This window comes from Triticum aestivum, chromosome 6B, assembly GCF_018294505.1.
Source record: "Triticum aestivum cultivar Chinese Spring chromosome 6B, IWGSC CS RefSeq v2.1, whole genome shotgun sequence".
In the NCBI taxonomy this organism is placed as follows: domain Eukaryota; kingdom Viridiplantae; phylum Streptophyta; class Magnoliopsida; order Poales; family Poaceae; genus Triticum; species Triticum aestivum.
In genome coordinates this window covers 224,309,388-224,327,826 of record NC_057810.1, presented here as the reverse complement: position 1 = coordinate 224,327,826, position 18,439 = coordinate 224,309,388, and the positions used below count along the sequence as shown (strand labels likewise).

Below are 18,439 nucleotides of genomic sequence, written 5' to 3'. Positions count from 1 at the left end.
ATACAATTTATCATTGTATTTGGTGTGCTGGGGACATAAGAGACTTTTCATTATTTGGTTGCAGGGTTGTTTGAGAGAGACCATCTTCATCCTAGCCTCCCATGAATTGATAAAATTTAGGTCACCCACTTGAGGAAAAATTCCTACTGTTCTACAAAACACCGTGCTTGAAGGCCCAACACGAGTCTACAGGAATAAGTTGTGTAGTAGTCATCAGGGTACAATGAGAGGAGGCTCTTTTGTGGTTGGGCCGGTATGTCGCTACGGTCACACGCGGGATGAGGATCGAATCGAGTAAGAGGCAAAGATTTTTCTGAACCTAAGAGGCAAAGAATTGGGGAATATGGAAACGCAGTACCGTGATTGAGGCTTAAGTGAAGTAAGATGAGCTTTTTATAGTAGCACAAAGCGGTGGAATATTTGACCGGAGCTTACCAAAAGGCTTCAGACGACAAGGCGGTGAACCATCTAGAATTATGCGGCCATCTCAAAATTACCCGAAGGACAACAAAGCACGAACAAATGAGCATAATAGATTACGTGTCAATTCGACCTACCCATGCAAATAAGCGGCCGCCAAGAAAATAGTAGAAAATAGCCTATACATGCATGTGGCACCACAACCAGAAATAGTCGACGGACGATTGCATGCATGTACCAAAAAACAAAAAAAATGACACTACTGTAGTGCCCAAGATGCGATTCTATCCCAATCACGTGATGAATTCATGATTGGGGCACAACCGCATTTCGAGCGCATAGCAAGGTGGATATCATTACAACACACCATGTACTGAATAGATGAGAATACCAAATAAAGGCTTACACTCACCACAAGCTATAGCATGAATACATCAATACATAGCAATCATCATACAGAAGAGCAGGATCTGGCTACGGACAAAAACAAACGAAAAAGAACAATGACGTCCACCTTGCTAGCCTAGGCTCCCAACCCGGAACCTATATCCCTTGATCGAAGAAGAAGCAGAAAAAAGAACTCCAAACAAGCAAGCATCACACTCGCGTCAGATCATCGTTTTACCTATACCTGCAACTATTGTTGTAGTAATCTGTGAGCCACGAGGACTCAGCAATCCCATTACCATGGGTATGAAGACTAGCAAAGCTTAATGGGTATGGAATGGATAAGTGGTGAGGTTGCAGCGGCACTAAGCATTGTATGGTGGCTAACTTATGAGTACAAGAATAATATGAGAATCTACGCAACGGTCGCAAACTAGTAATGATCAAAAGTGATCCTGAACTACTTACGTTCAAGCATAACCAACCGTGTTCTCTTCCCGAACCTCGTTGAAAAGAGACGATCACGGTTACACACGCGGTTGGTGTATTTTATTTCAGATCTGGTGTCAAGTTCTCTACAACCGGATATTAAAAACTCCCATCTGCCACATAACCGCGGGCCCAGCTTCTAGAAAGATTAAACCCTGCAGGGGTGTCCCAACTTAGCCAACGACAAGCTCTCACGATCAACGGAGGAAAATCCTCCTCCCGGAACAACCCGATCAAGCTCGGAATCCTGGTTCACAAGACAGTTTGATAATGGTAAAACAAAACCAGCAAGACCACCTAGTGTGTCGATACCCTGATAGGAGCCGCGTGTATCTCGTTCTCAGGCCAACAACGTCTATGCTAAGTGGACGGTAGCCAAAATACCATCAAGTTGCCCCGAGGTGGCACCGCGGACTGCTAGGTAGGTGGACCAACACTCATGAGGAGCACTGGCCCGAGGGGTTGATTAAGAGACCTCGGGGGCCGGCAGGTCCCTATGGAAGTTTAGTTGTTATTAGGCAAATTGTAAAACCAATGTTGGGCCTTGCTGGAAGAGTTTTATTCAAAGAGAACTATCAAGGGAGGCCCATAAACACCAATCATGTTAGGAACGCAAAATCAAGGAACATAATAATGGTATGACGGAAACTAGGGCGGCAAGAGTGGAACAAAACACCAGGCAAAAGGCCGAGCCTTCCACCCTTTACCAAGTATATAGATGCATTAATTAAATAAGAGATATTGTGATATCCCAAGATATCCATGATATCCATGTCCCAACATGGAACAACCTGCAACTGCACCTGCAACTAGCAACGCTATAAGAGGGGCTGAGCAAAGCGGTAACATAGCCAAACAACGGTTTGCTAGGATGGTGGAAAAGGTTAGAGGTTTATCATGGCAATTTGGGGAGCTTGATAAACAAGTGCTAGGTAGCGCGACATAGAGATAGCATCGATACAACTAGCAAAGCAAAGATAGTAGTGGTATCCAGGGTAACATTCATCTTGCATGAAATCAAGCTAGGAAGAACGGGTCCATAAAGAAGACGAACGGGCGTACTCGAACGAATCCTCAAATTTGCAACATCTCCGGAACTAAAAAGCAACACCGGAAAGAAGCAAACGACATGGTAAACACACAAGCATAAGCATGGCATGATGCACAATCAAGTATGATGCATGTCCGGTTTAATGAGTCACGGCATGGCAAAGTGCAACAAACAATAGTACAACTTAAGTGGAGCTCAATATGCAACGAGTTGCATATTGACAAAACACCACATTCAAGTATTTAGTTCGCTCTTGTTTATGCTACTCATCAATATTAAATGTTGTTAAACATGGCAAGAGGTGAAGCATAAATAAACTACCTATCTAGGCAAGTTAAATGAGGTCGGAAACATTAAACAATAATTCCGAAAAATCCTCATATGCATATTTTGGATTTGGTACTGTTCTGCCCTAAACCATATTTTTATAGTTCTTAAACATGCAAAATAAGGCCTTGTTTGATAGCAAAGTATTTTCTAAGTTTTTTTAGAATACTACAGTATTTGAGATTATCATAGTTTTATTTACAATGAGCTGTTTGGTTGCCCCTAAAAACTGTAGTTTTAATACCACAGTATTGATCAAACTGTAGTTTTTTCTCTGCATAAAAAAAGAACCCTGGACCTCTTTTTAAAAAACTGAGGAGCTGAAAAGAAGGGACTGGTGTTGTTATCTTCTTCGCCGTTGTGCTCGACAACTCGGTTCTTGCTATCTGCAAAGCACGCATCTTTATTTCCTCCTACTTATACTAGTTCTCACTATCCATCTGCTAATGAGTTCGCCGTCGTCGTTGCCATTAATCATCATTAGTCTGGTCGATCCATATATTCTAGTACTACACCACGGTGCTATTTCCATCCACTATATTTTTCATCTAGCTACTACACATTTACAGCCGCAGCCTATCATCTACTGTTGTTCTCGCTGTCGAACTCATTGCTACCTGCCTATGCGTGTGGTGAAGGAAACTTTACTGCGTTTTGTAGGGTAACCAAACAGGTCCTTTGTATTGTGAATACTTCAAAAAAAGTTGTTATATTAAAACCATGGTATTTTCTACCTAGAGATTAAATTACTGTAGTTTTCGATACTTTGTTTTTTATATTACTTTGCTATCAAACAGGGCCTAAGTGCACCATGTTAATCTATGCATTTTTCTACCCCATTTACATATAAAGTTTATTTAATTCGGAGCTAGGGTTATTTAATTCGGAACTTACACGTACGCTTACGTGAGACAGGTTCCACCAACTGACATGCACTAGTTGCATAAGGTGGCTAGCGGGTGTCTGTCTCTCCCACTTTAGTTGGAGCGGATTCGATGAAAAGGGTCCTTATGAAGGGTAAATAGAAATTGGCATATCACATTGTGGTTTTACTTAGGTAAGAAACGTTCTTGCTAGAAACCTATAGAAGCCACGTAAAAACATGCAACAACAATTAGAGGACGTCTAACTTGTTTTTGCAGCATATGCCTTGTAATGTGATATGGCCAAAAGGATGTGATGAATGAAATATATGTGATGTATGAGATTGATCATGTTTTTGTAATAGGAATCATGACTTGCATGTCGATGAGTATGACAACCGGCAGGAGCCATAGGAGTTGTCTTTATTTTTTGTATGACCTGCGTGTCATTGAATAACGCCATGTAAATTACTTTACTCTATTGCTAAACACGTTAGCCATAGAAGTAGAAGTAATCATTGGCGTGACAACTTCATGAAGACATGATGATGGAGATCATGATGATGGAGATCATGGTGTCATGCCGGTGACAAAGATGATCATGGCGCCCCGAAGATGGAGATCAAAGGAGCAATATGATATTGGCCATATCATGTTACTATTTGATTGCATGTGATGTTTATCATGTTTTGCTTCTTATTTGCTTAGTACGACGGTAGTAAATAATATGATCCCTTATAATAATTTCAAGAAAGTGTTCCCCCTAACTGTGCGCCGTTGCGAAAGTTCGTTGTTTCGAAGCACCACGTGATGATCGGGTGTGGTAGATTCTAACGTTCACATACAACGGGTGTAAGACAGATTTACACATGCAAAACACTTAGGTTGACTTGACGAGCCTAGCATGTACAGACATGGCCTCGGAACACAAGAGACCGAAAGGTCGAACATGAGTCGTATGGAAGATACGATCAACATGGAGATGTTCACCGATGATGACTAGTCCGTCTCACGTGATGATCAGACACGGTCTAGTTGAGTCGGATCATGTATCACTTAGATGACTAGAGGGATGTCTAATCTGAGTGGGAGTTCATTAAATAATTTGATTAGATGAACTTAATTATCATGAACTTAGTCTAAAAACCTTTGCAAAATGTCTTGTAGATCAAATGGCCAACGCTCATGTCAACCTCAACTTCAACGCGTTCCTAGAGACAACCAAGCTGAAAGATGATGGCAGCAACTATTGGACTGGGTCCAGAACCTGAGGATCATCCTCATAGCTGCCAAGAAAGCATATGTCCTAGAAGGACCGCTGGGTGAAGCACCCATCCCAAAGAACCAAGACGTTATGAACGCTTGGCAGTCACGTGCTAATGGTTACTCCCTCGTTCAGTGCGGCATGCTTTACAGCTTAGAACCGGGGCTCCAAAAGCGTTTTGAGCAACACGGAGCATATGAGATGTTCGAAGAGCTGAAAATGGTTTTCCAAGCTCATGCCCAGGTCGAGAGATATGAAGTCTCCGACAAGTTCTACTGTTGTAAGATGGAGGAAAATAGTTCTGTCAGTGAGCACATACTCAAAATGTCTGGGTTGCACAACCGCTTATCCCAACCGGAGATTAACCTCCCGGACGAGGCGGTCATTGACAGAATCCTTCAGTCGCTCCCACCTAGCTACAAGAGCTTTGTGATGAACTACAATATGCAGGGGATGGTGAAAACTATTCCTGAAGTATTTTCAATGCTGAAATCACCAGAGGTGGAAATCAAAAAGGAACATCAAGTGTTGATGGTAATAAAACCACTAGTTTCAAGAAAGGCAAGGGTAAGAAGAACTTCAAGAAGGACGGCAAGGGAGTTGCCGCGCCCGGTAAGCCAGTTTCTGGGAAGAAGCCAAAGAATGGACCCAAACCTGATACTAAGTGCTTTTATTGCAAGGGAAAGGGACACTGGAAGCGGAACTGCCCCAAATACTTAGCGGACAAGAAGGCCGGCAACACCAAAGGTATATGTGATATACATGTAATTGATGTGTACCTTACCAGTACTCGTAGTAGCTTCTGGGTATTTGATACCGGTGCGGTTGCTCATATTTGTAACTCAAAGCAGGAGCTACGGAATAAGCGGAGACTGGCGAAGGACGAGGTGATGATGCGCGTCGGGAATGGTTCCAAGGTCGATGTGATCGCCGTCGGCACGCTACCTCTACATTTACCTACGGGATTAGTTTTAAACCTAAATAATTGTTATTTAGTGCCAGCTTTGAGCATGAACATTGTAGCTGGATCTCGTTTAATGCGAGATGGCTACTCATTTAAATCCGAGAATAATGGTTATTCTATTTATATGAGAAATATGTTTTATGGTCATGCCCCGTTGGTCAATGGTTTATTCTTAATGAATCTCGAACGTGATGTTACACATATTCATAGTGTGAATACCAAAAGATGTAAACTTGATAACGATAGTCCCACATACTTGTGGCACTGCCGCCTTGGTCGCATTGGTGTCAAACGCATGAAGAAAAAGCTCCATGCTGATGGACTTTTGGAGTCTCTTGATTACGAATCAGACACATGCGAACCATGCTTTATGGGCAAAATGACCAAGACTCCGTTCTCTGGAACAATGGAGCGAGCAACCAACTTATTGGAAATCATACATACTGATGTGTGCGGTCCAATGAGCATTGAGGCTCGCAGAGGATATTGTTATGTTCTCACTCTCACTAACGACTAGAGTAAATATGGGTATGTCTACTTAATGAAACACAAGTCTGAAACCTTTGAAAAGTTCAAGGAATTTCAGAATGAGGTAGAGAATCAACGTGACCGAAAGATAAAGTTCTTACGATCAGATCATGGAGGAGAATACTTAAGTCATGAATTTGGTACGCACTTAAGGAAATGTGGAATCGTTTCACAACTCACGCCGCCTGGAACACCTCAGCGTAACGGTGTGTCCGAACATCGTAATCGCACTCTATTGGATATGGTGCGATCTATGATGTCACTCACCGATTTACCGCTATCATTTTGGGGATACACTCTAGAGACAGCTACATTCACTTTAAATAGGGCGCCGTCTAAATCCATTGAGACGACACCGTATGAATTATGGTTTGGGAAGAAACCTAAGTTGTCATTTCTAAAAGTTTGGGGATGCGATGCTTATGTCAAGAAACTTCAACCTGAAAAGCTCGAACCCAAGTCGGAAAAATGTGTCTTCATAGGATACCCTAAGGAAACCATTGGGTATACCTTCTACCTCAGATCTGAGGGCAAGATCTTTGTTGCCAAGAACGGGTCCTTTCTGGAGAAAGAGTTTCTCTCGAAAGAAGTGGGAGGAAAGTGGAACTTGATGAAGTACTACCTCTTGAACCGAAAAGTAGCGCAGCTCAGGAAGATGTTCCTGTGGTGCCTGCACCGACTAGAGAGGAAACTAATGATGATGATCAAGGTACTTCAGATCAAGTTACTACTGAACTTCGTAGGTCCATGAGGACACGTTCCACACCAGAGTGGTATGGCAACCCTGTCCTGGAAATCATGTTGATAGACAACGGTGAACCTTTGAACTATGAAGAAGCAATGGCGGGCCCAGATTCCAACAAATGGCTTGAAGCCATGCAATCCGAGATAGGATCCATGTATGAAAACAAAGTGTGGACTTTGACAGACTTGCCCGATGATCGGCGAGCGATAGAAAACAAATGGATCTTTAAGAAGAAGACGGACGTGGATGGTAATGTTACCATCTATAAAGCTCGACTTGTCGCTAAGGGTTATCGACAAGTTCAAGGGGTTGACTACGATGAGACTTTTGCTCCCATAGCGAAGCTGAAGTCCGTCTGAATCATGTTAGCAATTGCCGCATACTATGATTATGAGATATGGCAAATGGACGTCAAAACGGCATTCCTTAACGGCCATCTTAAGGAAGAACTGTATATGATGCAGCCGGAAGGTTTTGTCGATCCTAAGAATGCTAACAAGGTATGCAAGCTCCAGCGCTCCATCTATGGGCTGGTGCAAGCATCTCGGAGTTGGAACATTCGCTTTAATGAAATGATCAAAGCGTTTGGGTTTATGCAGGCTTATGGAGAAGCCTGCATTTACAAGAAAGTGAGTGGGAGCTGTGTAGCATTTCTCATATTATATGTGGATGACATACTTTTGATGGGAAATGATATAGAACTTTTGGACAGCATTAAGGCCTACTTGAATAAGTGTTTTTCAATGAAGGACCTTGGAGAAGCTGCTTACATATTAGGCATCAAGATCTATAGAGATAGATCGAGACGCCTCATAGGTCTTTCACAAAGCACATACCTTGATAAGATATTGAAAAAGTTCAATATGGATCAGTCCAAGAAGGGGTTCTTGCATGTGTTGCAAGGTGTGAAATTGAGCTCGGCTCAATGTCCGACCACGGCAGAAGATAGAGAAAAGATGAGTGTCGTCCCCTATGCCTCGGCCATAGGGTCTATCATGTATGCCATGCTGTGTACCAGACCTGATGTAAACCTTGCCGTAAGTTTGGTAGGAAGGTACCAAAGTAATCCCGGTATGGAACACTGGACAGCGGTCAAGAATATCCTGAAATACCTGAAAAGGACTAAGGATATGTTTCTCGTTTATGGAGATGACGAAGAGCTCGTCGTAAAGGGTTACGTCGACGCTAGCTTCGACACAGATCTGGATGACTCTAAGTCACAAACCGGATACGTGTATATTTTGAATGGTGGGGCAGTAAGCTGGTGCAGTTGCAAGCAAAGCGTCATGGCAGGATCTACATGTGAAGCGGAGTACATGATAGCCTCAGAGGCAGCGCATGAAGCAATCTAGGTGAAGGACGGGCCGCCGGGAGACCGCGACGATGACTACACCGCCTTGTACGAACTCCTTGGCATGAACAACTAGAGTATGGTTTTTTTATGTTTTAATCTATGTAAATTGACCTAAAATATCAATGAAATCACCTAACTTTCGTCCAAATCAACCAAATTTCGTCGACTTTGGGTTTTCAAAATTTTCCTGCCGATGGCGTTGACCGAAATCCCCCCCCCCTCCCCCCACACACACACGCGCGCGCGCGCACGCACGCACGCACACAACCACCCCACAAATGTAGCTTCGATATCCCCCATCCCGACGCCGCCTGAGCCTCCTGTAGGCTGTAGCACGCCTCCATTCAGTTCGCGCAACAGAGAGTGCCACTGGTAAATAGCCTGCACCTGATCCTCTAACTTCTCCTTCATTGTCACGAACTACAAATCCCCAACCACCATTCTTGTTTACTTCCGAGAAAGCCCCATCAACGTTTATTTTAAGCCCCAGCATCCCCATTTAAAGCAATACCGCTAGCAGGTATCTCATACTCTTGGAGAAGTATTTTGAAAGGAGTAAATCTGCTAAAGGAAGGAATCATATGGAGGATTGGTGATAGAACAAATGTGAATATTTGGTCTGATCCATGGCTAGCCAGGGATGATGCAAGGAAGCCAATCACACCCAGAAAGCGAAGCATCCTGACCAAGGTGAGTGAACTGATAAACCCTGTGATGGTCTAATGGGATGAAGGTTTGGTCCGTGATATTTTTTGAGAAAATGATGCAACACAAATTTTGTCAACCCCAATCCGAGAAGATTTTGAGGATTTTTATGCCTGGCATTTTGATGGTAAAGGTCTTTCTTTTTAGCCGGTTCTACAGTATTTTCATTAATAAATAAATATGTATAGAGGTTTAATTAGAAAAACAAGGATCCACCAACTCCAGTTCTAGGAAACGTTAACATAATTAAGAGCATAATTGGTTTGCTACCAATATTTGGCAAGCCAACATTTGGCAAAATCAAAAGTTACCAACATTTGACAATTTTTTGTGAGATTGACAACAAGAATTGGCAAGCAACCAATCTCTAGCCAATATTTGGCAGTTGCCAAAATTTGACATGCCAACTTTTGGCATCAAACCAATTATGCTCTATACAGGGTTCTGTTCTGCCCAGGTTCTAATCTTCTCTGCCTTGCTTTGTTTATAAACATTAACATGATAAAGGTCTTTTTTCAGTAAGATCAGCGTATAAACTCTATGTCCAACGAGAATTGGGCCTGAAGCTTCAGCGTCACACCAGGCAGAACAGACTCTCGAATGGAGCAAGATTTGAAAAGTTTCATGCCAAACAAAAATTTGCCAATTTGTGTGGAGACTGGCTCATTATAGTTCGCCACTGAAAATGAATATTGAGCATAGGAAAATGAAGGTCCAGTTCTTTTGCCAGAATCTTGGGATTCTTTCAGAATCCGACCCCTACCCAGCTTCTTCCAGAATTTTTGAGCCTCATTTGTTTTTCAATCCTATCTAATTAGGGTCTAATTGGACAGGATTGTAAAACAAATGGGGCTCAAAGATTCTGGGAGAAGCTGGGTAGGGGTCGAATTCTGGGAGAATCCCCAGATTCTGACAAAAGAACTGGGCCGAAGTGTGATACACACTGCTTGTGTTGTCAGGGACAATATGAAGATGGTGCATATTTATTTCTCCAATGCAAGGAAGTACTACCTCCGTCTCGGTGAATAAGTTATTTGCGTAGTTCTAGGTCGACGATTTAACTATCTAAATATGTATTATACTTAACAAAATATATATATTCAGAAACTACATCCATGTAGAAATCTAGTGATATACTTTTCATGACATATAACACATATTGAATTGCTCAAATCGATGACCTAAAACTACGCGAATGATTTATTCACCTAGACGGAGGTAGTAAGAAAAGTGTGTAGAATGCTGGATTTGGAGACAGAGAGACAAGCCGACAACGCTTGTGTGCATGCCCGGATGCAAAATCATTGGTAAACGAGATCCTTCAAATGGAAGAGGAACAAACTGACATTTCGTCTGCTTTGGAATTGAAGGAGCAGGAGGAACAAAATCAATTCTGGGAAAAAACCTGGGCCATTGACGAAACTGTATTTCAAATCAAGATGGTGCTCTGAATCATTGGCGTTACGTCAGCCGGACCGAGCACCTCCACATGTGTCACGTGGTCGGACCGAGCGCCTATTAGTTTTTTTTTCATGGTAATACGTGTCTCATTTATATCATAAGTATCATAGTACAAATCACGTAACTGACCTGGCAAAACTGAAAAGACAGCAGAAAGCTAGCCTTTGCACAAAGGAACAACAACCAAGAAGTAAAATTACAATCAAGATTGAAGAAACCTCTGAACTTGACACCAACACCCGTCACCTGTCTCTGGGACCACGACAATAGCCACCAAAGGGAAAAGTGACGGATCACCTTCATACCTGAGCTCGTAGCGGCTCCATCGCTGACATGCAGCTTTGCGGACCTCCAAGGTGGCTCACCAAAGGTAAAAACCATTACCGTTGAACGAATCAGACCGGGGCAACACCCCGGACACACCATCAAACTCCAGATCGGGCGAGAAAACCACATCTGCCATCCACGAACCGCGAACCCAGCACACGATCCACCATCTTCCAGATGTCGCCGATGCAGACCACAATCTGCATCCGCTCCTGGACTACCTCCCAAGCTCCGCGCCGGCGCTGGAGCAAACGCCGTCGCAATGGCGGAGCCCGAGGACACAGGTCCACCACAAGGATGTCGCCGCCGCCACGCAATCCTTGCTTGAACAGACTGATTGTCAAATCCATCCCCAATCATAGGACCGATCGCCTTGTTGGAGTAGGATCCGAAGAAACTTTATTCAGCGCCGCCATCGCCGCCGCCGAAGTCAAGACGATGAACGGCCTAAAATCCTAATCTACAAGAGAGAAAACGATCCACGCGCATGGATCCGGCGACCCGCCTCACCACCGACGACCAAGGCCGCCGGCGGAGGCGAGCCGCCGGACGGCGGCAGCGGGGAAGACTCCTGGCGGCGAGGTCATCTTTTCTTTCTTCTGGCGGAAGAAAGAAACGCGAACCGTTTTGTTTGTGCGACAAATTTCCGACCAAAAAAGAAGAAAAAAGTTGAGCGCCTATTAGCTGGGAAGCAGTCATATGGCAGGCCCCGTAGGGAGAGGTGCTTAAGATAAAAATAGACCGAGCTTATCATACGGAATCATATACTTCCTCCGTTTCTAAAAATAAGTTTTTTTAAGGATTTCAATAAACATATTTAAGAGTGCAAATTCACCTATTTTGCTTCGTATATAGTTCATGTTGAAATCTCCAAAAAGCCCATGTTGAAATCTCTAAAAAGGCTTAACGGAGGGAGTAGCAGGGACGGGGCTTTGTGAGACGAGACAATACAGGTGCAGTCCGAGGTTCTGGGGTGGGGCGTTTGGCATATGTGGCCAACAAACAGAAGCTGAAGCTTGTTCTGCAGCAATTCGGGCTTTGAGATCCAAAGTTGCATCTTGGTGCGAGCCCTCCAAAGCAGCGATTTTGACCGAGCACCAGAAGGAATCCTCTACAGAGACTTGCATGTCTTCCTGCGCATGAACTTCAATTTAGTGTAATAGAGCTGCGCTCGCTATGCCAGCTTATGATTCTCATGAGCACAATCGAAGGCAGATTTGGCCTGAGGACTTACCAAACTGTGCAAGGGTTCAAGTGGCTGGCGAGCTTGCTCGGTGCACTAGTTAATGGACTCGTGGGTTCCAATTAAAAGAAAAAACCCAGCATCACAGGCCTTACGACGTGTATGGACAATATATAAACTAAAGTCATCACCATCGAGTATTACACAAGGCTGCACACACTGGATAATTCAAGAGAGCAAGCGGAGCAACACATGTAATATTTGCTAAGACTAGCAACAAGCAGATCCTCGTGAAAACTAGCCAACATCCCAACGAAATGCAGCCACGTATCAAATAGACAGTAAAACTTTCTTTCCATCTATGAATCCGTATATGAATGGGTTACTGCGGTTTATGTGACTGGATGAGGGTTCAGAGCCCGGCTTCTGTTGAAAGAAATTGAAGACCCATGAGAAACTCTCCCTGGGGGGTAGGGGCGGGGGTTCAAGGTTCATCTCATCTTCCTCAGATTTCTTGTCCTTCTCCACGTCCTCACGGCTACGCCAACATGGCGCAGGCACAGGCCACCTGTAGTAACAATCTTAATATTTATCCAAAGATTGAATGAAACTAGCTTAACAGTGACGATTAATTGCATCAGATAACACCCACCTATTTAGCCTCTTGCTGGGATCCCCAGCCATTTTCCAGAAAGCCGCGCCGGAGGGGTCACTGTTGCCGAACATACCGATAAATAGATTTAGCAATAGAATTCATTCATGCTGCTTCACTGAAGCTGCTTAGTTCAGCAAGGTTCTTAAAAATATTCAGCCCAAGTGAACACCATTAACACCACATTAAAAACACTTAAAGCACTTGAATACCCAGAAAGGAAAGCTAGCTAGGCATACCTCTTTTCTATATGTTGCAGAATGTGTTCAACATGGTCCCACATCACGATAGGGGTTCCTATCCTCGGATCGTAGAAGTCCATGCCAACAACTTCCCCGTCCAAATTAACAAGGGGTCCTCCAATACCAGCCTAGCAAGGTGACATGAAGGACATGTTGTAACTTCCAATCCAAATAGATACTACTCCCTCCGTCCCATAATGTAAGACGTTTTTTGACACTAGTGTGGTGTCAAAAAACGTCTTACATTATGGGACGGAGGGAGTACTATTTACTTCCACCATGTAAACATAGCTAGGCAGGAAATAGCAACAGCATACCCACCTTGCTGATTTTACATGATATTCGTTCAATGCAAACGCAATCAAGTGTGCCTGTCCAGGTGACCTCTTCCCCAATCTTGGCCATTAGTGTGCCTGAGTTGAAACAACGCCCTACAGCTGCTATTTTAGAGCACACATACCGACGACGCTGAATAATTGCTGGACAAACAACACGGCAATCCTTGAAACTGACTAGAGCAACATTATAGTGTAGGCTATAATGCTTTAGTGTGCCATCTATGAGCCGTCCCTTGGGAAGCAACACTTTAATCTACAAATGATCCAGTGAGAATTAAGCAACAATTTTAGAGAACAGCAATCTATGCAAAGAAAGAATAATGAGGAGGACCAACCTCCAAGTTTCGATCGATCTTGTTTTCATCACTTGAACTTCTAACCAAGCTCGCTGATGTCAGAATAACCGTAGATCCATTCCATTCAATAAAAAAACCTGAGCATGCAAAGTGCCTTTTCCCTCCTGTGCATGATTTTTATTATTAACAAGTGATGACTCAAATACAAATATGACATAATAAATGGGCGTTGCAGTAACTCACCACTGAATGAAGCAAGCGCGACAACATAGCGACTAATCTTAGAAGAAGCCTTTTCACTGAATTCACGCCAATCACCTTTAGGATATGTGTCGCCAAAAGTCTCTTCGAAAGTATTAACCAAAATCATGCTACCTGATGTAAGATAGATGTGGTTGTTAGTTGTACAGCAGAGTGGTGAAAGGGTCAGTAAATTTACAAGCACCGACTCACCATCTAGTTTTGGTGGCTCAGGGTAACCCATGGAGACTAGATCCGGATGCAGTTTCTTCTTGTGTACTGGTGCAACGAGGTCAAGCGATCAGCACTGACATATACTACTACCATACATGCAAGTAAATTCGCATAAATCCTGCGGATTATTCTTAAATTTGATTATGATGACAATGAGCAACAATTCACATTATAAGTCGGTCTACACGAACATACCAAAGAACATTGCACTGACACAATGAACGCGTTTTCTAAATTACTCCCTCCGTCCCAAAATAAGTGTCTCAACTTTGTACTAACTCTAGAACAAAATTGTACTAAGCTTGAGACACTTACTTTGGGACGGAGGGAGTAGTTGATAACTATTAAGTACAGATGTAAGACAGAAGCATTTTGGATCCCAAGCGACAACCCAATATCCTGGTCGTTCAATGCATCCTTGGATCTGTGCCAAAATCATTTTTCTTTAAAATGCCAGTAGCGATACCAGAAAAAATACAGTATAGTGACAACCAGTGGGGTCTCTCTCTCTCTCTCTCCCTCCCTCCCTCCCTCCCTCCCTCCCTCATGCATAACTTTCTTGGCACCGCGTCTATCGTCTCTCCTCTCTTTTCTCTGATGTAAGCAATAGAATTAGATCGGAGGGGGAGATGGGGAGGAGACCTCTCCCTGGTGGGTCTGGCGGTATGACTACCAGGTCCACTCTGCAGCGCATGTGAGGCAGGGTGGTCAACACGATGCTTTCGACTGCATCTGAGGTGCAGTGTTTGGCGTCAACCATCTTTTGAGGAGGAAGGCGTCACCATGTGTGGAAAACAGTCCCAGTGATGGCAGGATTGACTTTTGTTTGTGTTTCTTTTGTTCTTTGATTTTTTTTCCTTGCTTTAGGTACATGATTTTGCCCTCTGTATGTACCATTATATTAGGAAGTTGTTGGTAAACTAAATGCTTTTGGGGATAATTTTTTAATGTTCAAACCATGGGCTAATAATAGCTTGTGTACTAGAAACTATGAACCCATGGGGTTCATGTGATTGTTTTTTAATACACCGATTAGTTTGTACAATGTGGTTTCAACCATTCTTTGCTTTTATCATTGTTGAAATATGAGCAAAATCTTGTAGTTCTTGTGTACATTTTCTATATATTTTGAGGCAAATTATCATGTGTCATGCGCAGTGAAGATTATTATCTATTATTTGTGGGGATCTTATTCAGGCTTTTGTGTGAATTTGAGAAACCTCCCATGCACAGATCCAGAAGTTATGGAGATGACAACAGTCCATTTGTTTCTGCAAAAAATTGTGGGACAGCAGATTCTTGTTACTGGTGAGTAATGATTTTGCAGATGGATGAGCTGAGATTTGTTTTCACCGTCTGCTAATCATCATGGATTAGTGATGTCAACTCTGCATCCCCGCCCATGGAAGCTAGTGCTAAATCCCGGTTGTATATTACTATGTCCTAATCATCGGCTAAAACTTGAATCTTAAATTCGGGTGGACAGAGTACAACTGTGCAGCTGCATTGAAGATGCAAAAGTTGGTGCCCACATGTGACCCAGGCTGTGTCAAGAGTTGGATTTGTGAAATAGCAAAAAGGTCAAATACATGACAAAACTATCCTCAATACGCTCATTACGCCAATCTTGATGCTCTTGTGGCCCTTGATAGCGAACTGCCTGGAGCTTGAGCTCCAAAAGGGATCTCCGGATTTACTATTGGCTTTAGCCTACTACACCCCCCTCACATAGGAAACAAAAAACGTCCAAATAACCCAACGGGTGGTTTTGAAAGTGGTTTTGCTGATGTCGCATATTACATGGATGATGACATGGCTGTGTGCCAAGGCCACCACGCAGCTAGGGACAGGGGTGCTGGTTGGTACGCAGATCTAGACAGGGCAACGCAGTTGAGCAGGATTGGAACTTTGGAAGGTATTTTAGACTTTTTCAGTGCAAGCAAACCCAATTCATCACTCTCTAAAAACCATGGCCCATGCGTTATTTCTTGACAGTAAAACCAATCGAAGGGATGCTAACAAAAGAGGAAGAATAAGTATACCTGATGCCAATGAATTGGTTACCTCTTCTTTACCATTGAGAACCCTACTCTTATGTAAGCTTAATGTGAGATCATCAACAGCCCTCATAATTTTTCTCACCCTCTCCCAGACTGCAGCAGGATTTTTGGGGGAAAAAGATATGAAGTTGTCAACACTCAACAGTAAAGCAACACTGTTAAACTATAGCAATCAAACCAATCAAAGGGATGCTAAAAAAAGAGGAAGAAGCAGCATACCTGATGCCAATGACTTGGTTTCCTCTTCTTCACCATTGCGAACCATACAGTCATGTAATATTTCTGTGAGATCATGAACAGCCCTCCTAATTTTCCACGCCTTTCCCCAGACTGCAGCAGGATTTTTTAGGGAAAAAGATGTTAAGTTGTCAACACTCAACAGTAAAGCAACACTGAAACTATAGCAATAAAACCAATCAAAGGGATGCTAAAAAAAGAGGAAGGAGCAGCATACCTGATGCCAATGACTTGGTTTCCTCTTCTTCACCATTGTGAACCCTACTCTCTTGTAATCTTTCTGTGAGATCATCAAAAGACCTCCTAATTTCCCACATCTTTACCCAGGCTGCAGCAAGATTTTTTGTGGGGAAAAGGATGTGAAGTTGTAAACACTCACAGTAAAGCAACACTGTAAAACTACAGCAATCAAACCAATCAAAGGGATGCTAAAAAAAAGAGGAAGAAGCAGCATACCTGATGTTAATGAATTGGTTTTCTTTTTGCAAACTCTTCTACTCCTATGTATTCTTCCTAAGAGATGCTCAAGAACCCTACAACCTCCTCGCACCTTTACCAATACTGCAGTAGGATTTTTTTGGAAAAAAAAACAAGGCGAAGCAATGTTGTAAAACTATTTACAGATCAATCAATTCAAAGGGATGCTAATAAAGAGGAAGAGGCAGCATACATGAGTCCAATGACTTGGTTCCGTCTCCTTTACTATTGCAAGCTCGTCTACTCTTTTGTGATCTTCTTGTGCCATCATCATCACCCCCCTTAGTTTTCCTCATCTTTTCCAAGAGTGAAGCAGTGCTGTAGAGTTATCAACATTAAAGCAACGCTGTAATATCATCAGGCCAACCAATCTACAGGGCGCTATATGAACTTAACCCCAAAAACCAACTTTGACAATTTTGGTTGAGGTCCCCATAGAAGGTGGATGAATCAGATCATTTCCTAGCTCAACTACGTCTAACCTGAAAAGGCAGCGAACTGTTTCGCCTAACCTATGCAAATATGCAGCGAGCCTATTCCTTAAGTTGTGTCCAACTGTATTGAAAAACTGACAATGAGCTCCTAGAAAACATACACTGATGGTATCTAGGAACACAGGTTGTTGCCTGAAAAGACACAACTGAAAGGAATGACCTTATGGTTTAACGTTTATATTGATGTTGGTGTAAATTCAGGTAGTCAATCATATATTTTAAGTTCCATGAGAACATGATGTAGGTCGTATGTCTTCTCTTATTACTTAGTCTAGACCAGACATGCAAAACTACCATAGAAGCAGTGACAAATGGGGAACATCTCTCTCATTTAAGATTTCCTCGTCCTTCTGGAGGAAGGACTAAAAACATGTCGGAAAATTTTGCAATAAAAAAAACATGGAGCCTAAAGAGAAAGGACATAGCTGTTCATATGCGCACTGAAACAAGCCCTCTATAATCTGAAAGGAATACAAGAGAATTCTGTGTATAATCTAAAACTGCACAAAAATATCTGTGCTGCTAGCAGGGGCAGATCCAGTATGAACATCCGGTAAATTTGTTTGCAAAAAATCGATGTTAGTGGGTGCGATGCATCCACGTAACAGGGTCAGATCCGGATACAAATAGCTTTAATTAGGGTTTGGGTGCTCGATTTTGCATAGAGGGAAGGGAAGGGAAGGGCGCACCTGGTTGCTGCTCGTCGCCAGCAAAGGGTCCGGCGAAGAGCGCGGCGCCGCTCGCCCGGACGTCGCCGACAGGAAAGTAGCCACGAGAGAAGGAGGGGAAAACCTAATAGTAATAATAATAAACGTAAAACGGGGAGGGGGTGAACGGGAATATATCAAGGTCGGTAGCCGACTCCAGCAGGAGATCAGCCAGCCTCTTTTTCTTACCTTTCTTTTCTGAGGGAAAGATGTCATGGCGGTTTATATGACGGCGGTTTATATTTTCATGCGCAAAAAGTGATATATCGTTTGTTAATACATCTACTAGAAACTCCGGAGGCTTCGTTTTCCAAACAATTGTATGAGAGAACTCCGAGCTTCTAGCCAATAAATCTGCCGCCGCATTGGCCTCCCTAGGGCAGTGGGAAAACAT

General features: G+C 43.1%; 1 protein-coding gene across 2 annotated transcripts; it reads right to left on the bottom strand.

Moving 5' to 3' along the window:
* Positions 1 to 12,227: 12,227 nt before the first annotated feature.
* On the bottom strand, positions 12,228 to 18,234 carry LOC123136678 (uncharacterized). Of its 2 annotated transcripts, XM_044556145.1 has the most exons (13): positions 18,028 to 18,234; positions 17,038 to 17,162; positions 16,824 to 16,928; positions 16,585 to 16,695; positions 16,350 to 16,460; positions 16,113 to 16,223; positions 14,050 to 14,115; positions 13,840 to 13,971; positions 13,636 to 13,760; positions 13,284 to 13,553; positions 12,960 to 13,090; positions 12,721 to 12,780; positions 12,228 to 12,636 (listed from the first exon to the last, which is right to left on the bottom strand). In XM_044556145.1, exons 2-13 carry the CDS (start codon positions 17,138 to 17,140, stop codon positions 12,399 to 12,401), a joined length of 1,563 nt encoding a protein of 520 aa, XP_044412080.1. In that variant the 5' UTR covers positions 17,141 to 17,162; positions 18,028 to 18,234; the 3' UTR covers positions 12,228 to 12,398. The 2 variants fall into 2 exon arrangements, with proteins under 2 accessions (XP_044412080.1, XP_044412081.1); XM_044556146.1 differs by lacking the exon at positions 16,350 to 16,460.
* Between the last annotated feature and the right edge of the window lie 205 nt (positions 18,235 to 18,439).